Raw genomic sequence first — 22,966 nt, forward strand, 5'->3', positions numbered from 1 at the left:
TCTTAGGTTATCAGTTTGTTTTGTCCCACTTCCAATTCACTGCTTCTAATCGAGTGTCAGCTCTAGGAAAACCAGATAACCTAGGAGTGCAAGCTGTGCGCAAGTTATAGAAGGACCCAAAGGCCTTTATGGGTTTTCCTACACGTATCTTGATTTCTCAGAAGCCATCTCTGCTTTTATCCTTATTCCTGGCTATACTACAGAGAGCTACAACTGCAGAACATGCAAGTTCTGAATAGGTGATGCATTTCTGTACCATGCAGATCAAGGGAGACAATGATCTCTCATGGATCTGTGGTCACACTGTGTTGGGAACACTTTTTCAGTTGAGAGTAACAACTACAGCACGTGCAGTGAGCGGTGAGACGAGCTGGTGAGAAAGTCTGGAGATCACATTATATTAGGCCAAATGAATGTGCTGGGAATGTTTAACCTTGTGACCTCACGCAGAGAAGATGGAACAAAAGGGCCAGGAGGAGGAGAGAGAATCGCCAAAAAATACCCTGAAAGGTCACCATGTGCAAGACAGAACAGGCTTACTTCACTTTGCTCAAGTGGAAGGAACTGTAAACAGCAGGCAAACTTTATAGGAAAGCAGATTTTGGTTTAAAGTAACGACAAATGTTTAAAATATGCAACAGTAAAGTAGGCTGCTTCTCCAAGCAGCAAGTGACTTAACCCTAAAGTGCCTAAATTGAGGCTGGAACCTTCTTTCTCTGGGATACTGTAGACAGAATTCCTGCACCGGACAGGAAGTTAATCTACATTCTGAGACCCTTCCAAAACAAGGCAATGTTAACAAAAATTCATTTACAATTAATTATCTCTAACACATCATAATTCACTCTGTCACATAAACTGCAAAGTAAAGGTAAATGAATACGATGAAAATATGTCTTTAGATTAGCGTATCAAAATAAACTATGCAAGCAAGACTTACCTCCTGAACCGAACATGGCAAAACCACACGGCTAAAAAGACAAAAGGATAGCAAATATGTTACATATGAAATAGTTGGCTTTAAAACACAGATCTCCACGATTAAAGAGTTTTCGCTTTAAATCCAATGATAGCTTAGTACAAGGTGTTGTTTATGGAAGAGGGTCTTTGCAATGACTACAGCTCTAAATAAGAGTTTTTAAATGGGGGAAATAAAACTACCCATTCCTGGCTCTCAACAATCACTTGCATTTAGCATCCTCATTATACCAGGACCCCAAAAACGCAGTTGTAGAGATTCTTGTGAGGAGTAAAGGAACAAGAGAAAACTCATCACTGAACATTGCAGGGTACAGGATATATTATTTGTAGACTGCCTGGTCAGGTTGCCCTTGTGAAACTTTTAGTATGGTTTCATTCTCCATCTATATATTATGCATTTTGTTTTTATGATCTTTCTCCCAGAATGCATGTCTTGAATCTCACGAATGAATGCCTCCAAAAATTGTTCCCCACTACCCAATTATTCCTCAATTTTATTGAGAAAAACAAGTAAAAGGTCCTTTAGACTTAGTAAGAAAAAACTTTACCATGGAAAATACATTGAACTTTATAAATATAACCCCTTTTCAATATAAGGTTTCTGTGTTTGATCTTGTCCAAGAGTTTGTTACTGTACATACAAAAGGACCAGTATAGAGGCATAATGCTCCTAAAGATGAATTCGAAAAAAGAAGTCTATGATGAATTATTTTATATATCAGGATATTGCATTTTATCTCCAGATTTTTACAGGGAAGTACCCTTACACTTATTTCCACAATAAGCTCTGAAAACCAAGGCCATCCCTGAATATCAAATGTCTCATGATAATAGCTAGTGTCCAAGATAGCAACTTTTTTTTTTTGGCCTGGTCATTCTCAGACTTTTCCCTCCTAACCATCAAGCTACCATAGCAGTGCCATTTAAAATCTTATTTTAACTCTTCCTACTGTGAGGAGAGAAAAAAAAATATCATGGCATTCACCTCAATTTTCATTTTACAGAAAATTCCCAGTAGCTTTCCTCATTCCAACTTCTCTTCAGCTCACTTTTCACCTATTTCTCTCTCCTTAGTCTCCTCAAACAACGATGCTTGAAAGCCCACATCACCTTAATCTCCAACACGTGTAAAACACGTCTCCTGTTACTCCCTCCTCCTTGACTACTGGGGGTCACTCATCACTCTGTCTTTCTGATAATGGTCATCTAAAGACAACGAACATTCTCAAAGTCACAATGGTTACTAATTTTTATTCTCATCAAGAATAAACTTGTTATACAAAATCCTTCCACACCTAATCATTTTAGCTGTCTCCTCAGGGTACACACTAACTTGCTGTCTCAGTAACAGAAAATGAACTAGGGTGGAGGCAGGGGGAAGACTATGATACAGGCTGGGAGCATATTTTGGGAGGTACAGACAAAGATACAGTTTGGGAGCATATTTTCAGGGTCTGGAATACAATGGTAAGAAATCTATTAAATTTATTAGACAACAAGGAATCCTGGAAGGTTGTTCCAAAAGGTAAGTGACATAGCTACAGCTAACCTGAAGACGTCATCTGTAGGTGGTTAAAAACATTGAGAAGCAGGAAGGTGGGGAAAAGCCATCTTTTGGGAGGCAGGGCAAGGATGTACAAAGGTCCAAATGAGGTTGCTGGGATGCAGAGGAGATGGAAGGAAAGAATAGAAAGGAAACAGTTAAAGACTTCCCTAAAGTTTCACAAAACTAAAGAATCACTGCTGAGTAATTTTAACAACTACTCACTAGTAGGAAGATCCCTATTTTTATATACTAACACTTTCAGGGAAACTTACTTCACAAAGTGAAAATGACTGATAAAGACATTGTGAATGAATGATGAGTCAAGTAACTTCTTCAAGATGTGCTTAAGAAAAAGTAAAAGAGAAAAGAAACAGGCTTTGATTTTGTATTATTATTCTAAAAGCAGTATTCAACTTTTAGAGCAATTTGAAATTTTTCAAACTTCTCTGAAAATCCTTCTAAAATAATTTTCCAGATCGAACTACAAATAGTTCTTTAAAACCAGGACTTCTACACTAATGGCAATTTCATCTATTGCTTAAGCAACAACCTGAAGGGAACTCCCCAACCTGAGAAAGGTATTTCTAACCTTTTAATTCATGTCAAAAATAGATGGCATTTTTTAAGACAACAAACATTTGCCAAAGTATATTACAGTTTACCAACATCTTCACAAAGGAATGACCTATTCATTGCTCCTGACCAAAAACAATTTTAGAAAGTTGATGTGTGAGTAGGAAGAATCATTTTTTTTTTTTTAGACAACACTGAGTTCTTACAGTGTGCTAGACTAGATGCTGTGTGGGATACCGGTAGTACTTAAATAAAGTAAGAAACAGCCTCTGACCTCAAAAAGTCTAGGAGGAAAATGGGAATTCCCTAGTGGCCCAGTGGTTAGGATTCCGTGCTTTTACTCCCAAGGGCCCAGGTTCAATCCCTGGTTGGGGAACTAAGATCCCACAAGCCACGCCTCAGCCAAAAAAAAAAAAAAAAAAGTCTAGGAGGAAAAAAAAGTCTAGGGGAGACATACATGAGTGAACATCAAGAAATGTAATTGTATAACTCCTCGAGAAAAAATATTACACCTTGAACACATTTCAACACTTGTTACCTTGGTACATTAAAATTTTTATAAAGAAAGTAATGATTCACAAAAAGCACAGCATGCAAATTCCCAATGAGAATTTCTTTCCATGATTTAGCCTGATACTACTCACATAACTGTCAAAGGGATCTACTGAACGCTTAATTCACATTTTAGGAGGGAGGAAATAACTAAGAAAAATGACTAGATCTATGACCTAAAATCAGTTCTGCAACGCACTTGCTATGTGACTTGGGCCAAGTCAATTTCCTCCTGTCTTATTTCCTCCAGAAGTCTTAATACCTGCCACTTATCAGTTACAAAAACTTCAGAGTAATAAATGAGATAACACTTGCATGATACATTGTAAAAACGACTTGGATGAAAAATTTTATAAATCCAAAGTTCAATACTATAAGCTTTAACTGAAAATGTGTCTTTTCTCAGGATCCCTGTCACTGAATAAAGTTATAATTTTTCATTAATTTATTTAACAAATATTTATTGAACACTTACTATGTGCTGGAGACTATTCTAAGAGCTGAGGATGTGAGAGTGAGCAAAACAGATTCGTGGAGTTTACATGCAGTGAGAGAACACATCTAGTAAAACAGAAAAAATAATTATTGTGTTGCATGTTAGTGGTGATAACTGCTAATGGAGAACAATAAAGCAGGGAAGGCAAACACCGAATTGGGGGTGGGGGGAGTTGCAATTAGATCTTCAGAGAGGGATTCCCTAAGGTGATATTTAAGCAAAGACCTGAAAGGAGGTGAGTTAGTGAGATGAGGAAAGAGCTCTTCATGCAGAGGGAACAGCAAGCAGAAAGGCCCTGAACTGAACTTTCCCTGGAGTAGTGGAGGAACAGCAAGAAAACTCGTGAGCTTGGAATGGGCAAGGGAAGGGCAGTAACTGAAATCACAGCACAAAATAGTGTTAAGACCTCCTAGGCTATAGTAAAGGCATTGGCTTTTATTCTCAGTGAGATGTGAGATAAGGAGTCTAAAGGATTTTAAGCAGAGAAGCGACAGGAGTGACTTTTTAAAAGAAGTTTGAGAACTAACACTAAAAATAAGCTGTCCGGAGTTAGCTAAATTAAGCCAAGAATTTTAAGAGTTTAAAATCAAAAGAGCATTTGAAAAACCCAAGAACGGGCCACACTCGAAATCCCTAGTTGCCCAAGAGATGCTGACAACACGAACCAGCTGTGACAGCTGAACATTCCCTACCAACCAGATTTCCTGTGATATTCACAATCCCTGCCGGTAGGAAATGCCGTAACTTTTCAACAAAACTACTTCGCCGGTCTGATGCACCTGGAAACCCTTTTATATGACCAACCACATGTTAACGCCTCATCTAAACCCCGGGAAGTACACGGAGCCCAAAGTGTCACCCCATCTTAAAGATGTAGAAACTGAGACTCAGAGCAGAAAGATGGCTCTCCCGTGAAGGGAGAGCTTCACTGCCCAGTGAAGGGCATGTTTTCCGGACTCCCGACTCCAGCATGATCTTCAGGGCACCTACGTCCCACCTCCAGCCCCGACACCAGGGCTACCTTTACCTGGCAAGCCCACCTCCCGCGGGTTACAGACAGGCTCCACTCCGGACGAAAAATCACAGACCCACCGCGTCTCCCCCACCCTCGGGCTTCGGCTGGGTCCCACCCGAGAGCCTGGGGATGGGCCCAGGTTCAGACTGGGGTGAGGGGGTTAGGGAGAGAAGGCGGGTCCCAGCGGAAACTCCCGGCCGCGCCTTCCTGAGCCACGCGCTGCGGCCGAGACCCTGCCGCCTCCGCCCCTGGGTGGGGAGAGAGCAGCACTGTTACCACGACAACGCCAGGGGGGCCTGGGGGCGCGCCGCGGAGGGGCCTCGAGCGGGCCGGGGGCGCGAGCCGGAGGAGGGGGCGCGCAGGGAGCGGCCGGCCCGAGGCTCGCTCCTTCTTAGGAATATTCCGCCACTTCTCAATCAATGAATCTCCCACCACCGCCGTCCCGGAACCTCGCTCACGCCCACCGATTCTACTCACAATTCTTTAATCAGCACCATCTTCCCGGAACCCCTTCACAGCTGCCGCCACTATCTCTACCACCGCCGCCGCCGCCGCTACCGCCTCTCACGGCGCCTGCGCGGCCCCGCCCCCTGCCTCCCGGGCCGCTGCGGCGCCTGCGCGTCCACACCCTTCCGCCACGACCCGTCACGTCAGCGCGCGAGAGTAGCTGACCCCGCCCCAGTTCCGCGCCCCACCCTGGGCTCGCGCGGCTTTCACTGCGGCTGTGCGGGCTCAGCGCCCGCTAAGCGCGCGCTCGGTCGACTCGCGTCGGCGATTTCTTCGTTCAGTCAAGTTCTCTCGAGGCGGCTGTGCAGTCTACGCTCTCTGGTGAGTTTTCCAGTCGGTTCCCTCGAAGTCGTTTTCTGGTGACCAGAGCTAAACTTTCTCTCACAACTCTTGAGAAGGAGGCCCGCCTTCTTCACAGACCCCTCACTTCAGAAGTCCGTGTTAAAGACTCGAGACGGGTCGGAGAGGGGTTGGAGGGGTGGGCGGCTCGCGCGCCGGTTCCACGAGCCCAGAACCAAGCCGCGTACAGCTGTGGCTGCACGAGTTCCCAACGCCCACACCCCCCTGCCCCCGAATCCAGAATCCCCCCGTGGCTGTGACCCGACCGCAGGGGCGTCCGACCCTCCCGACTAGCCAGCCCCCCGGGGGGAAAGGGGGTGCGCGCCCTTAGGTCCCGGAAAGGGGGCCTGTTGTGGGGAGACGCTAGCGGGTCCCGGTGAAGGCCCCACACGACCCGGGCGCCAGCCTGAAAGCCAGGAGGTGGCCTTTAGGAGGAGTTGTAGCGCAGGGTCACTCGCTTGCTCTGTGATAGTCTCAGGTCTAGGCCCTGGGATACACCTGGAAGCAAAATAGACACGGTCCGTGCCCTCACTTGGAAACAACTAAGAATTTGGCGTAGTGGTAAGTGCTCTTCCATGAATACGATAACACAGGGTAGAGGCGAAGGCAGAGTAATCAAGGAAAGGACTCTACGGAGGCCACGGTTGAGCCTGATGTTGTAAATAGCCCAGCCTGTGAAGATGGGGGAGGCATCCCAATTAGAGGAAAATAGACCGAGAGGCTGAAATACGCTTAGAGTAGTAGTTGAGGAGCAGGTGGAGGCCAGGTGTGGCTAGGACGTCTTAAGTGTGTGTGTGGGGCGGGGGGCGGAATAAGCTGGGACTAAGCAACTAGGCCATAGTAAAGAGTTTGCGTTGTATGCTAAGAACCATGAGAAGTTGTTGAAAGGTTATTAAAGGAATTTAAAAAATCATTAGAACACTTCTACATAAATTGATATGGAATACACCCAGTGGAGTTAGGGCTGCCTCCAAAAAAAGTAATAGTAGTGAAATATTTGTCTAAAGCTGGAAACTTTTCCTAAGGCAGTCCTTTGGGATCCTCTGAGTTTCTTTGATGTGTGAAGCACTATGCTAGTTATTGTGATGGTGAAGATTCAAGGAAACATGTGCTCTTTCTTTCAGGGAGCTTAGAAACTGGGAGTAGCTTCTGTTGATTGGGAATCTGTTGTATGCCAAGTACTGTATTAGGTAATGGAGATGTTTTATCTCATTTCACCCTTAGAACAACATTATGAGATAAGTGTTTTAGCATGCTTTAGAAAGGGGGAAAAGTGTTCAGAGAGCCAAGTTAAGTGACATTTGCAGAAATCACTCAGCTAGCTTGTTTACAGAACCAGGTTTCAAACCTAGGTTTTAAAAACTTGAAAATCTGGTCTTTCCAGGACACTGACTTTTTTCTAGATAAAAATAAATAAAAAGTTGAGGCATGTAGACAGTATTTAGGACAAATAATTATTCTTAATTATGGGAAGAAGGAGGTTATGGTCAAAACATAGAAGATACTTAAAAGGTAAGAATAGACAATCTACAGATTTGAATACTATACCAATGAATATGAGCACTGGAAGATGGTTTTTTTAAGGTCCAAGGAGGTAATATTAGTTGCCAAACTTATAAGTAGTCATTTTAGTAGTTTCTCCCCAGGTGTTATGCAGGCTGAAGATATAAATAGCTTTAAAAACGTGAATAAAGTTGTGGTTGACATGCTTAATTAGTCATTAAGAAAAGTTAGAACGTTGCAGAACATTTCTGTAACTTTTGAAGTCTTCCCACAAGTGTTCACTAATTCCATTCTGTGCTAGTACAGATGCTGCTCATAGTAACACTCATATGTTTGTAAAGTAAATGAAGAGATAGTGTGCTGGGTGGAGCATAACTCTGAACTGGTATACAGCATGGACATTGTCTCCATTCCCCATCTAAAGATTCACAGTAAAACACTCAGTTGAAAACCACAAGATACGGACTTCCCTGGTGGCGCAGTGGTTAAGAATCCGCCTGCCGATGCAAGGGACAGGGGTTCGAGCACTGGTCCGGGAAGATCCCACATGCCGCGGAGCAACTAAGCCCGGGCACCGCAACTACTGAGCCTGTGCTCTAGAGCCCACGAGCCACAACTACTGAAGCCCACGCCTAGAGCATGTGCTCCACAACAAGAGAAGCCACTGCAATGCGAAGCCCAGGCACCGCAAAGAAGAGTAGCCCCCACTTGCCGCAACTAGAGAAAGCCCACGCGCAGCAACGAAGACCCGATGCAGCCAAAAATAAATTAATTTAAAAAAAAAAAAGATAAAGAAATTAGCCAGTTTAGGTGTATATATTTGTGGGCAACAAAAGATACTAATTCAGAATTAACTAGGTTGATAGAAAATATGAAATCTGTATACCTAAATACCTGTACATCTGCTTAAGAGATAAAAAAGGCAGAATGAGGGAATATTGAAGAAGACTAGAGAGTAGGAAAGACGAACCATCACCCCAAAATGACAAAGAAGGAAATATAAAGAAAAAGATTATGGCACATGAAAAAAAATAAGCTAATGGATTGTGTGGCATTTTCTTGTTTTAAAACTAAAGATGTTTGATCTTATGCATTTTTGCAAATACAGACATACGATGGGATATAACTTATTAGTAATTGTTTCCGGATGTGGAAAATATCCACCCTCTTTTTTAAGCCTGATGTCTGTTGTCCCTTGTTCTAACTTTCATCCTTCAGCAAAGGTAACCTTTACACACAAGATGTCCAATTGAATTTAATTCTACAAGCCTCATATAACCATCAGTCTCATTACTTCTCATATACAGTTTGGAACAGAGCTCGTTAGAGGAAGAATGATGGTAGATTTTACTGAGGCAAACCAAAAGATTTCTGAACACAAGCAATGTTTGGAACATTTATGCACCAGTTGATAAAGTACAACTCTGGTCAAAGAAATTTGGATAGTCCTTCAAATACTATAAGTGAATATGGCCTGTTTTTTGCCCCTAAGGAGACGTTCTTAACCTGGATCCAAAGACCTTTTCGTGGGTGTTCCCAGGGAATTTGTGAACCACTGAAATTATATACATAATTTCATGTCTATGCACATTTTTCTAGGGGAGATGTCTATAGCTTTTATTTGCCTTGCTTACTCTGCAATTTGCCATCCTGTTTTCTTTATCTTCTCCCCATTCCAGAATTATCTTGATTGAGATACTTTGATGAAAACCAGAAATATTTCCAAGAATGCATTAATACTGTCAAACATTAGGGCATAGGTCATAATATTGTACTGCTGTGGGAGAGACAGGATTGGACCTTGCAGTGGAAAGCCCTTGGCCTGAATCCTGGCTCTGCCACTAGCTGGCTCTGTACCTAAAGAGCTACTAATATCTACAACATAGATTTATTGTGAGGAATAAAAGTATGAAGCGTCTCTTACACGTTACCTGATATATATTAGGTGTTCGGTGAATGGGTGAATGGGTATCATTTTAAAACTTACAGCTTTCAGAGAGCAGAACTGTGATTTAAATTAAGATATAATTAAGTTCCTCCCCTCTCCATCCCTAGGGGTAACTAATGCATGAATAGGAATGCGTATATTGATATATGTACATACATTCATATATATATTGATATATGGCTGTAATTTACTCTTTCACCTGCAGTGTATAGTGTAGATTTCTGTTCTTCTCTATTGCACCAACATTTGGTATTGTCAGAGTTTTTTGTTTTTACCACTTTATTGGTTTAAAAATGCTGTCTCACTCACTTTGTATTTTTCTACAGGGAGAGGATCTTTTCATGTTTACTGGCCATGTTCTTATTCTTTGCTCATTTTCCTGTTGGTTTTGATTTTTCTTTTTGATTTGTAGAAATATACTATAGTCACTTTGGACTCGAAGTTCCATGTTGATTGTGTGCACTTTATATATTTTCTTTCCATATGTGGATTGTTGTATCACTTTGTTTACAGCAAGATTTCTCAACCTCTGCAGTATTGACATTTTGGGTCAGATAATTCTTGGTTGTGAAGACTGTTGTGTACATTGTAGAATGTGCAGCAGCATCCCTGACCTCTATCCACTAGATGCCAGTAGCACCACTCCAGTCATGATGATCCAAAATGTCTCCAGACATTGCCCATTGTCCCCTGGGAGCAAAATTGCCCCTGGTTGAGAACCACTGGTTTATAGTGACTCTTGTGCAGAGTTATTTATCTTTAAGAAAACTTTATTCCACTAACATTTTTTGGGTTTATATTATACGGCAGGTCCTAAGTGTTTCATTTGACCTAATGCTAACCTTAGCCCATTTACTAATCATAGCACATAGAAAATAGATACTATTATTATCCCTGTTTTATAAAGGAGAAATCTTGCTTATGTCTTCTAATGTAGAGGAGATGTTAATCAACTTTACTGAGCTATAATTTACAGACAATAAAATGTATCCATTTTAAGTGTACAGTTTGAAGTGTTTTGTCAAATGTATATACTTCCGGTGATCCTTACCAAAAACAAGATATGTGACATTTCCATCGTTCTAAAAGGTTTCCCTGGGGACTTCCCTGGTGGTCCAGTGGTAAAGAATCCACCTTCCAATGCAGGGGACTTGAGTTTGATCCCTGGTCAGGGAAGTAAGATCCCACATGCCGCGGGGTAACTAAGCCCGCACGCCACAACTACTGAGCTCACATGCCTCAACTAGAGAGAGAAAACCTGCACACAACTAGAGAGAAGCCCATGCACTGCAATGAAGAGCCTGTGGGCCATAACGAAAGATCCCTTGTGCCAAAACTAAGACCTGACGCAGCCAAAAAATAAAAAATTAAGATAAAATAAAAGGTTTCCTTGTGCCCCTTTCCATTCGGTTCCCCCACACTCCCAGCCCCAGGCATGCGCATAACTGCTTTCCATGACTCTAAATTAGACTTGCCTTTTCTAGAGTTTCATATCATTGCATGATATACAATTGACCCTTGAACAACGCAAGTTTGATCTGCGCGGGTCCATTTATACACAGATTTCTTTCAGTAGTAAATACGGTATGATCCTTGGTTGGTTGAATACACAGATGCGGAAATTCAGATATGCCAACTGTGGGACTTGAGCAGCCTCAGATTTTGTTATTCGCAGCCAGTCCTGGAACCAGTTCCCCGTGGATACGGAGAAATGACTGTACTATGTCCTTTTTTGTTTCTGGCTTCTTACACTCAGCGTGTTTTTGAGATTCATTAATGTTGTGTGAAGTTCATTGCTTTTTGTTGCTGAGTGATTCTCCTTTGTATGGATATATCAGATTTTGTTTATCCGTTTACTTGGTGATAGACTTTTGAGTTCTTCCCAGCATTTGGCCATTATAAGTAAAGCTACTATGAATGTTTGTGTGGAAGTCTTTCTGTAAATATGTTTTCATTTCTCTTGGGAAAATTTCTCTTGAATTATGAGGGAAGTAGACATTTAACTCTAGGAGAAACTGCCAAGTAGATTTCCAAAGTGGTTGTGCCATTTTACATTCCCACCAGCAATGTATGAGAGTCCAGTTGCTTCACATCCCCTTCAAAACATTTTAGCCATTCTAGTGGATATGTTGTAATATCTCACTGTAGTTTAATTTGCATTCTCCTGAAGACTAATGATGTTGAGCAGTTTTTCATTTGCTTATTGGTCGTTTGTACATCATTTGTGAAGTGTCTGTTCAAATCTTTTGACCATTTTAAAATTGGTTTTCTTTTTATTATTGAGTCATAACAGTTCTTTATATATTCTAGATATAAGTTCTTTCTCAGAGGTATTTGTTGTGAATATTCTCTCTCAGCAGCTTACCTTTTCACTTTCTTGATGGTATACTTCAAATAGCAGAAGTTTTAAATTCTAGGAAGTCTAAGTTATTTTTTCTTTTATGATTCATGCTTTTTGTGTCCTACCTAAGAAATCTCTGCTTACCCCAAAGTCACAAAAATTTTATTTTATAATGTTTTCTTCTAGAAGTTTTAAAGTTTTACCTTTTACATTTAGGTCTGCATTCTATTTCAAATAAGTTTTTTTTCCTCTTTTTTTTATTGTAAAATATACATAATTTATCATCTAAACCATCTTTAATTTTTAATTTCATAATGTTGTGAATCCATCTCCATAGCTCTTTTCACCTTGTAAAACTGAAACTCTCTGCCCATTAAACAATAACTCTCCATTCCCCCTCTCCCCAGCCACTGGCAACCACCATTCTACTTTCTGTTTATATGATTTTGACTACTGTAAATATTATATAAGTGGACTCATTCAGTCTTATCTTTTTGTAACTGGCTTATTTCACTTAGCATAATATCCTGAAGGTTCATATTGTAGCATGTGTCAGAATTTCCTTCCGTTTTAAGGCTGAATGATATTCCATTATATGTATATACACGTTTTCCTTATTCATTCATTGATAGACACGTGGGTTGCTTTTACCTTTTGGCTATTGAGAATACAGGCATACCTCTGAGATAATGCAGCTTTGGTTCCCAACCACCGCAGTATAAAGCGAATATCACAATAAATCAAGCCAAATGAATTTTTTGGTTTCCCAGTGGATTTAAAAGTTATACACTATACTATAGTCTATTAAGTGTACAATAACATTATGTCTAAAAACATGTACACACCTTAATTTAAAAATACTTTATTGATAAAAAATGCTAACCATCACCTGAACCTTGAGTTTTAATCTTTTTGCTGGTGGAGGGTCTTGCCTCGATGTTGACGGCTGCTGACTGATCAGGGTGGCGGTTGCTGAAGGCTGGGCTGGCTGTGGCGATTTCTTAAAACGACAGTGAAGTTTGGCACAATTGACTCCTTCTTTCACAAATGATTTGTCTGTAGCAGGCAATGCTGTTTGGTAGCATTTACCCACGTTAGAACTTCTTTTAAAATTGGAGTCATCTTCTCAAACCCTGCTGCTGTTTTATCAACTAAATTCACATAGTATTCTAAATCCTTTGCTGTCATTTCAATAATCTTCATAGCATCTTTGCTAGGTGTAGATTCTGTCTCAAGAAACCACTTTCTTTGCTCATCCATAAGAAGCAGCTCCTCATTCATTAAAGTTTTATCATGAGATTGCAGCAATTCAGTCACATCTTCAGGCTCCACTTCTATTTCTCTTGCTATTTCTACCACATCTGCAGTTACTTCCTCCAATGAAGTCTTGAACCCCTCAAAACTCATCCATGAAGTTTAGAATCAACTTCTTCCAAACCCCTGTTAATACTGATATTTTGACCTCTTCCTCTGAATCACAAATATTCTTAGTGGCATCTAGAATGCTGAATCTTTTCCAGAGGTTTTCAGTTGACTTTGCCCAGATCCATCAGAAGAATCACTATCTATGGCACGTATAGCCTTAAGAAATGTTATTTCTTAAATAGTAAGACTTGAAAATTGAAATGACTCCTTGATTCATGGGCTGCAGAGTGGATGTTGTGTTAGCAGGCATGATCGCAACATTAATCTCATTGTATATCTCCATCAGAGCTCCTGGGTGACCAGGTGCATTGTCAATGAGCAGTAATATTTTGAAAGGAATCTTTTTTTTTTCTGAGCAGTAGGTCTCAGTAAACCATGTTGTAAACAGATGTGCTGTCATCCAGGCTTTGTTGCTTTGTTTATAGAGCACAGGCAGAGTTGATTTAGCATAATTTTTAAGGGTCCTAGGATTTTTGGAAGGGTAAACGAGCATTGCCTTCAACTTCAAGTCACCAGTTGTGTTAGCCCATAACAAGGGAGTCAGCCTGTCTTTTGAAGCTTTGAAGTCAGGCATTGACTTCTGCTCTCTAGCTATGAAAGTCCTAGAGGTGATAAAGATATTCCAAAGTTTTAAAGTTTCACATTTTACATTTGGGGCTTTAATCTACCCGGGCTTAGTTTTTGTGTATGGTGTGAGGTGTTGAGATCCTGTTTTTTTTCTCCCCCCCACCCCCCGCCCCACACACATGGATAACAAATAATCTTAGCATCATTTATTGAAAGAAATGTTTGTTATTGTTGAAGTGGATGTTTGATTTTCCCCATTTCATACTTTATAGCAGAATGTGGCTATAGCAGAATTTTCCCCAGTTTATTTCTTTGGAGGGAATATTTTATTTTTATTTTTATTTTTTAATTTATTTATTTATTTATTTTTGGCTGTGTTGGGTCTTCGTTTCTGTGCGAGGGCTTTCCCTAGTTGTGGCAAGCGGGGGCCACTCTTCATCGCGGTGCGCGGGCCTCTCACTATCGCGGCCTCTCTTGTTGCGGAGCACAGGCTCCAGACGCAAAGGCTCAGTAGTGGTGGCTCACGGGCCTAGTTGCTCCGCGGCATGTGGGATCTTCCCAGACCAGGGCTCGAACCCGTGTCCCCTGCATTAGCAGGCAGAGTCTCAACCACTGCGCCACCAGGGAAGCCCCTTGGAGGGAATATTTTAAAGCAAATCAAAGACATATAATTTCTCCTACAAGTGTTATTGTTTCCCATGTCCTTTCAACCTTTATGTTTTAAGCGTGGCTCTTGTTAACAGATTGTATGTTTGTTTAACATTTTTTCTGATTTTTTAGAGTTCTGATATCTTGTCTTTTAATGTAAGTGTCCATTTCATTCATTGTGAATTTATTTCTACAATTTTAGGTTCATCTCACTGTTTGTATTCCTTTTATTCCTCCTTGTCATCTTTTGGGTTGAAGGGATTTTCTTATTCAGTTTTGCTCCTTTTCTCCATTTTGTTCAACTATTTTTGGGGAACTTATATGCTTTTGTCTATTTCAGTTATTATTCTAGCTTTTATAACATACATGTAAAGTATAAAAATAAGCAGTATTTTTACTCTCATTAATAGTACAAGGAGCTTAGAATAGTCTAACTTTGAATACAAGTTTGAACAATACACTGGATTTTATATTGGTCCCATTCTATTTTTCTCTTACAAATCGAACATTTTTTGTACCACTTTATACAATCAGTATTTTATTTAGATTTGCCCATATTTTAATCAGTATATCTGCTCATCATTCCCTTTCACATCTCAGCCCTTCCATCTTAGATAATTTTACTTTCGCCTGAAATTTGTCTTCTAAAATTTACCTTAATAAGGGTCTATCAGTGGCAAATGATATTTTCTTGGTCTGAAAATGTCTATATTTTGTCTTCATTCATCAAACACACTTTGATAGAGAATTCTAGGCTGAGATATGTTTTTTCTTGGCATATTTGAGATACTATTGCCCTGTCTTCTAGCTTTCATTGTTGAAGTAAAGAAATTAGTCATCTAATTCCTGGTCCTTTGTAGGTGATACATCTTTCCTTTCTAGCTTTTTAAGAAAAGGTTTATTGAAATATGCATACAGAAAAGTGCAAAAAATCATAAATATATTGCTTGGTGGATTTTCAATAATAAAAACACTCACAAAACCACACCCAGAAATATAAAGACAGCATTACCAGAACCACAGACGTCTCCCTTTGTAGCCCGTTCCAGTATTTACTATCTAAAAATGATCACTGTCTCACCTTATATCATGATAGGTTAGTTTTTTCTTATTTTGAACTTTTACGTAAGTGGAATAATAGGCTTTCTTTTGTGTCTGGCTGCTTTTACTCAGCACTATGTGAAATTCTTCCACAACAGTTTGGTTCATTCTCATAGAATATTCCATGTTACTGTTACTAGTCATTTGAGTTGTTTCCAGTTGTTGACTGTTATGAATAGTGACACTAATCTTTTAGTGACATTTATACTAACTTCTATTGTGTATATACTTAGATGTGAAATTGCTTGTAGTAGGAAACTGCCTAATAGTTTTCAAAAGTGGTTATGTCATTTTATGTTCCCACCAGAAGTATATGAGGGTTCTGATTGTGCCATAAACTCATCAGCTTTGTTGTTCTCAATCTTGTGGCTTTAATTTGAATTTCTTTGATGCCTAATGTGCTTGTTGGCCATTCATATATCTTCATTTGTGAAATATCTGTTCAAATCTTTTACCCAGTTTTTAATTGAGATGTAATTGACATATAACATTAAATTAGTTTCAGGTGTAAAATAATGACTCGATATATGTATATATTGCAAAATGATCACCACAATAAGTCTAGCTAACATCCATCACCGTAGTTACAAATTTTTTTCTTGTGGTGAGAACTTTTAAGATTTACTCTCTTAGCAACTTCCAAATATGCAATACAGTATTATTAACTATGGTCCCCATGCTGTACATTATATCCCCATGACTTATTTATTTTATAACTGGAAGTTTGTACCTTTTGACCCCCTTCACCCGTTTTGTGTAACCCTACACCCCCTACCCCCCAACCCCTGCCTCTGGCGATCACCAAACTCTTCTCTGTATTTATGAGCTCAGTTTGTTTGTTTATTTAAGATTCTACATATAAGTGAGATTATGCTGTATTTGGCTTTTTCTGTCTGACTTATTTTACTTAGCATAATGCCCTCAAGGTCCATCCATGTTGTCCCACGTGGCCAGATTTCTTTCTTTTTATGGCTGAATGATATTCCATTTTAAAAAATTTAAATATGTGTATGGCATTTTCTTTATCCATTCATCCATTGATGGACACTTAGGTTGCTGCCGTGTCTTGGCTGTTAGTCTAAACAATGCTACAGTGAACATGCGGGTGTATATATCTTTTCAAATTAGTGTTTTCATTTTCTTCAGATAAATACCCAGAAGTGGAATGGCTGGATGATATGGTAGTTCTATTTTTAATTTTTTGAGGAACTTCCATACTGTTTTCTACAGTGGCTGCACCAATTTATATTCCCATCAACAGTGCACTAGAGTTCCCTTTTCTTCACATCCTTGCCAACACTTATTTCTTGTCTTTTTGATGGCAGCCATTCTAACAGGTGTGAGGTGATCTCTCATTGTGCTTTTGATTTGCATTTCCCTGATGATTAGTGATATTGAGCACCTTTTCATGGTATGTTGGCCATCTGTATATCTTCTTTGGAAAAATGTCTATTCAGATCCTCTGCCCATTTTTTAACTGGATTGCTTATGTTTTTTTGCTGTTGAGTTCATGAGTTCTTCATATATTTTGGATATTAACCCCTTATCAGATGTATGATTTGCAAATATTTTCTCCCATTTAGTAGATTGCCTTTTCAATTTGTTCATGGTTTCCATTGCTGTGCAGAAGCTATTAAGTTTGATGTAGTCCCCCTTGTTTATTTTTGTTCTTGATGCCTTTGCTTTTGGTGTCAAATTCAAAAAGATCATTGCCAAGACTCATGTCAAGGAGCTTACTGCCTGTGTTTTTCTTCTAGGAGTTTTAAGGTTTCAGGTCTTATGTTCAAGTTTTAATCCATTATTTTACCCATTTTTTAAATTGGATTATTTTTGTCTTGAGTTGTAAGTTGTTTTTTAAAAAATATATTCTGGATATGGGCTCTTTGATATATGTATAATTTACTTAATATATTGTTTACTAAATGGTGGGGTCTTTTTAAGGAACAGAATTTTAAGTTTTAAATTCAGTTTATCAGTTTTTTAAATCTTAGAGTTCCTGCTTTTAGAGTCCGATCTTAAGAAGTCTTTTCCTACCCCAAAGTTGCAAAGATTTTTCTCTTACATTTTCTTCTTAGAAGGTTTGGTCTTGCATCCTTTTCAAGTAAGTTTTTGTCTGTGGTGTGAAGTAAGGGTTGAGTAAGGGTTGACATTCATTTTTTTATACAGTCGCGTATTCGGGTGTTCCAGAATATTTGTTACCCAATAACAGTTTTGATTTTTATAAGTTTGTTGTAAATCTTGAAATCAATCTCCCATCTTTGTTCTTTTTTCAAATTATTTTGGCCATCAATTTCTATATAAATTTTAGAAAGAGCTTGCCAGTTTCTGTGAACACAAACCTGCTGGGCTTTTGAGTGGGGTTGGATTGATTAATCAGTTTGGGGAGAACTGACATCTTAACAATACAGTTGATCCTTGAACAACACAGGGGTTTGGGGCCCCAGTCCTCTGCACAGTTGAAAATCCACATACAACTCATAGTTGGCCCTCCAACTACATGGTTCCTTCAGCTGTGCAGTCCCTCTGTATTTGTGGTTCCACATCCACAGATTCAACCAACCAGGGTATTGTGTAGTAATGTAGTATTTACTGTTGGAAAAAATATACGTATAAGTGAACAGCACAGTTCAAATCCATGTTGTTTAACTGTATTGAGGTTTCCAATCCATGAACGTAGTTTATCTCCAGTTTTTCTTAGGTCCTCTTTAATAATTCTCTGCAGTGTTTTATACTTTTCAGTGTAAAGGTTAGAAACATGTTTTATTAAATTTATCCCTAAGTATTTTATGTTTTGGGATGCTGTCGTTATTTTTTAAATTTCAATTTCCAATTATTAATATGTACATACATATTATGGTTGTTACATGTTCCTGGTGAATTGAACCTGTTATTGTTATGGAATGTTGCTCTATGTCTTTGGTAATATATTTTATCTTGAAGTCTACATTATTTGATATTCATGTAGACACTCCATTCATCTCTTTCACACTTTTTAATTTTTTAATGGTATGTCTTTTCTTCGATTTACATTCTACATATTTGTGTCTTTTATTTAAAGTGTATCCCTCACAGACAGCATCTAGCTGAGTCTTTTTAATCCATTTTGACAACCTCTGCCTTTTGAAATGTTTACTCCACTAAAAATTAATGTAATTTTTGATATGGTTGTTGTTTATTTCCTTATTTTTTGTTCTTCTGTTTCTGCTTAACTATTCTCCTTTGTATTTTTAAAAGTGGTTACTCTAGGAATTAAAATATATAAACTTATTTTTTTTATAATCTACTTAGAGTTAAAATTTATGTACCACAGCATATAAAGTATAAGAATCAGCCAGATAGGTTCATTTAATCCATTTCTTTGTAAAGGTCTGTTTCCATCTGGTATCCTTTGCCTTCTGCCTAATGACTTCCTTTAGCATTTCTTATAATGCAGATCTGCTGACAATGAAATTTCTTAGTTTTCTTTTATCTAAAATCCTCTATTTCACCTTAACTCTTTTTTTTTGGCTGCCTTGGGTCTTTGCTGCACGCGGGCTTTCTCTAGTTGTGGTGAGTGGGGGCTACTCTTCGTTGCGGTGCACGGGCTTCTCATTACGATGGCTTCTCTTTGTTGCGGAGCAGGGTCTCTAGGTGCGTGGGCTTCAGTAGTTGTGGCTTACGGTAGTTGCTCCACGGCATGTGGGATCTTCCCGGACCAGCGCTTGAACCCATGTCCCCTGCATTGGCAGGTAGATTCTTAACCACTGCGCCACCAGGGAAGTCCCTCACCTTGAGATATTTTTACTGGATATAGAATTCTGGATTAATTATTTTTTATTCTTTTGGAACTTTAAAGATGTTGATCCATTGTTTCTTCTGGGCTTTATTGTTTCTGATGAGAAGTAAGCAGACATTTTGAATCATTCATTATTCCTTGCATGTAATATGTTTTTTTCTTTTGGCTGCTTCAAGATTATTCTCATTAATTTTGATTCTCATCATTTTGATTATGGCTGTGCCTAGGCATATTTTTCTTTGTGTTTGTTGGGGTTTGCTGAGCTTGCAAGTTTATATCTTGCATATTTAGTCAGTTTCTGGCCATTATTCATTCCTTCAGGTATTTTTTCTTTTGTATTTTCTCTCCTCCTAGGAATCCAGTTACAAACATGTTATACTTTTTCATGTTGTCCCACAGGTCCCTGAGGCTCTGGGTTTTTTAAAATACTTTTTCTCTCTAAATATTGTCTAATCTCTGTTGATGTCTCTTCAAGTTTCATATATCCTCCTGTTATCTTCATCTGCCGTTCGCTCATCCAGTGAAGTTTTTTGTTTCAGGTATTGTAATTTTCAAATCTAAAAAGTCCAATTTATTCCTTTTATATAGTTCTTACTTCTCTGCTGAGTTTTTATCTTTCCATTCCTTACAAGCATATTCTCCTTGATGTCCTTGAACGTAGGTGTCATAGCTGCTTTAAATTCCTTGTATGTAAAGTTCACCGTATGGGGTCCTCTCAGGGTCAGTCTCCATTGAATCTCTCTGAGTATGGTTCACATTTTCCTGTTTCTGTTTATGTGGAGTACATTTGGATTGCATCCTAGACATTGTGAATGATATATTGTAACGACTTTGGATTCTGTTATGTTCCTCCTAAGAGTACTGATTTTTTCTTTTTAAAAAACCAGACCATTAGGTTGGCTGAACTGAAACAGGAAACTCATCTCCTCCACAGTGGGCAGCAGGTGAAATTTTTCTTTAGTTCTTTTAACCTTTTAGGGCCACTTGGAGTCTGCTTTTCACATATGTGCTTCAGGGGTTAGCTAGAGATTTGGGCACTGTTTATAAACACTTTGGGGATACGTGTTTTTTGCTCCCTCCTTTGTAGCATTTTCCTCCTTAGGAAATGGCATTTTCCATTTGCCCTGAAATCTTTCCTCTGAAACAAGAAAGTAAGACTATAGAGTTTTTTATCTGAGCCTCTTGGCATGGCATGGATTGGGTCCTGCCCAGCTAGAAAATGGAAAGCTCAACCCTCCACTACAGAATCTTTCTGCTTCTGATTGCTCTCCAGTGCTTTTAGGGAGTTGTTGGTGGTTTGTTTTGTTTCTGTCCAGAATTTATAGTTGTTATATGTAGAATTGTTATTCCAATAAGAGTTCTCAGCCATGATTAGAAGCAAAGTCTCTGGGCTCTTTGTAATGCATGAGCTTTATAGATGCTCATCTGAGGAGAGCAGTAAGCCTTCATGAGTACCTATTTTAAGACATGAGTTACATGACAGGCAGACATAACATTAGCCGTGACTTTACTCCAGAGTTTGGCTGTTAGATTTGGGAGTAGTAACTGAACCAGGAACCCTTTATTAGAGTTAGTTAGATCAGGTCAAAGTATTCCTCCAAACTGTATGTATTGAGAACACTGCAAACTTACAGGGCAAGTAGTTTCAACAAGTGTCCAATTTCATATTCATATAGAGCCCAGTAAGGCAAAAGCTCATTTCATGTGGTCAGTAAATGTTAAATCACTCTGATAAACAACTTCAGTCCTTATAAAATGATTCAAAAATAATATATAATATAGAGTTGTGATGGATTGGAGTGTGCCCAAGGAAAAGAAAATTACCTACAATATTAGTAAGTTCAAGAAACATAACCATCTGTGGCTTGATTGAGGGGGGGGTGTAACATAAAGATGCATGATGCCATTTGTAAAACTAATTTCTCTTTCCATTTAACCTCTTGTTGCCTAAGAAAATGCAGCTAGTAATTAAGATACCATTTTGGTCTTGCTTGTAAATGCTGTTGCCTTCATTAAATTTCACACTTGTGAAAAGGAGCTATTAAGAGACAGCCTAAGGTAACACTTTTTGAATAGCTAACTTTGTTAAAAATACTTTTCCAAATTTCTTACAATAAAATGTAATTGCATTTTCTGTTTTCACTCATGTGGAATCTTCTCACATGTTATCTGTTAGAGATAAGACTTGGTGCTAGAGGGAATATTCTGTTAAGCCCAAGTAGTACAGTGACTTCGGAGTTCTCCTTTCCTTGCCATTTGTAATAAATAAAGTTTTCTGGTTTCTCTAATTTTTCTTACAATTCACTTCTCATAAGGTTTAGCTGGTGGCAGGGGAGAGATTCCAGAATATATACTATTTTGAAAGTGTCAAATTTTTAAAAGATTTGTTATTGAATTAAAGTGGTTAGGAAGCAATCAGTAAATAATCATTGAGTCTGTATTGAAATACTAGAGTACCTTGATAGCACACCTGTAAAGTTCAAAACAAACAAAACAGGGTGGGGGAAGAAGAAAAGAAGGAAAAAAATCTATATAGTCTTTTTATTGTTGATAGTAATACAGTCATGGACAATGGAAACATGTTCTACCTTATAAAAATAGGTACATAGTAAAGTTGTTGCTGTTGTGTATATGAACAGTGAACTTCTTGTATGACATGTCTTTGTTGTTTCACGTGTTATGATTTTTTCCATTGGAATTCTTAAGTCTTCACCTCTGTGACTGGTCTATCATGAGTATAGTTTAATAGATGAAAATGTTTTTAGATTAAACATTAGTATAACCCTCCAGCATTCCTGTATCAGGTTACCTGAAGACAGATCTTAATTCAAATGTCTTTATTAGTATCTCTGTCACATAGGAGAAACAGAGAGTGCTTCTTTCTCTCCACTCATTTTAAGTACATTTCTTGTTTTTAAAAAGTGACCATAGTAACATGCTCACTTCTGAAGTTCTTTCTCCAAACAGATACTGATATGAGCATTCTCCTCTGTTGGCATTAATTTTAACCTCAAAAGACCATCTTGAAGAAAAGATGTCTAGTTTTATCTTTTAGGTTTATTTTGTCCTGTACTTCTTTCTAGGATTATCAATAGAATGTGCTGTTAGTGTGGATGAATTTTGTGATGTGAATACTTGCTACAGAGAACAAGACCAAAACTCTAAACCTACTTTGAACTCAAATGTAACATGCTTTTGAATCCAACAATTTTTGATCTAGTTTGAAATCAAATTACTAGGTTGTACAGTTGAAAGTGTTTTCTTCAGGTTAATACACAAAAATCTATAACCTTTATGTATATACAGTAACCACCTAGAAGATACACTGGAATAGAAATTCCCATTTTCAGTAGCAACAAAAAGAAATACTTAAGAATGAAGTTAATGCAAAAGTTTAAAAGCTATATGAAGATAACTTTAAGACATTCCTAAAATATACAAATGTGGACTTGAACAAATTGAAAGATATTCTGTATTATTGAAAAGGATGTTTCAGTATCACAAAGTTGTCACTTTCTCCCCATGTTAAAAAATAAACACAGTCCCAATAAAAAAACTCAAGTTTTCTTCGTCAGGACACAGAAAGATTAATTATAAAATTTATATGGAAAAATAAACAAACAGGCATAGTCAGGAAATCCCTGAAAGA

At 38.6% G+C, this 22,966-nt stretch overlaps 1 protein-coding gene and 1 long non-coding RNA gene across 5 annotated transcripts in view; one reads left to right on the forward strand and one right to left on the reverse strand.

The window, feature by feature from the left end:
- The window catches only part of PITPNB (phosphatidylinositol transfer protein beta), a 61,348-nt gene extending 55,581 nt beyond the window's left edge, over positions 1 to 5,767 (reverse strand). Inside the window, exons 1-2 of one of the 2 annotated variants that reach the window (XM_082416384.1) lie at positions 5,641 to 5,767; positions 941 to 971 (exon numbers count right to left, since the gene is read on the reverse strand). In XM_082416384.1, coding sequence (XP_082272510.1) covers positions 941 to 971; positions 5,641 to 5,660 — 51 coding nt within the window. In that variant the 5' untranslated portion in view covers positions 5,661 to 5,767. The remainder of the gene's footprint in view (positions 1 to 940; positions 972 to 5,640) is intronic. The other variant, XM_082416385.1, reaches the window with a different exon arrangement.
- Positions 5,768 to 5,832: 65 nt separating this feature from the next.
- The window catches only part of LOC309639322, a 60,463-nt gene continuing 43,329 nt past the window's right edge, over positions 5,833 to 22,966 (forward strand). The window contains exon 1 of one of the 3 annotated variants that reach the window (XR_014251584.1): positions 5,833 to 5,991. This is a non-coding gene — a long non-coding RNA (uncharacterized lncRNA). The remainder of the gene's footprint in view (positions 5,992 to 22,966) is intronic. The other 2 variants (XR_014251585.1, XR_014251586.1) reach the window with 2 other exon arrangements.

The sequence above is a fragment of the Balaenoptera physalus genome (genome assembly GCF_965194825.1).
Source record: "Balaenoptera physalus genome assembly, chromosome: 12".
In the NCBI taxonomy this organism is placed as follows: Eukaryota; Metazoa; Chordata; class Mammalia; order Artiodactyla; family Balaenopteridae; genus Balaenoptera; species Balaenoptera physalus.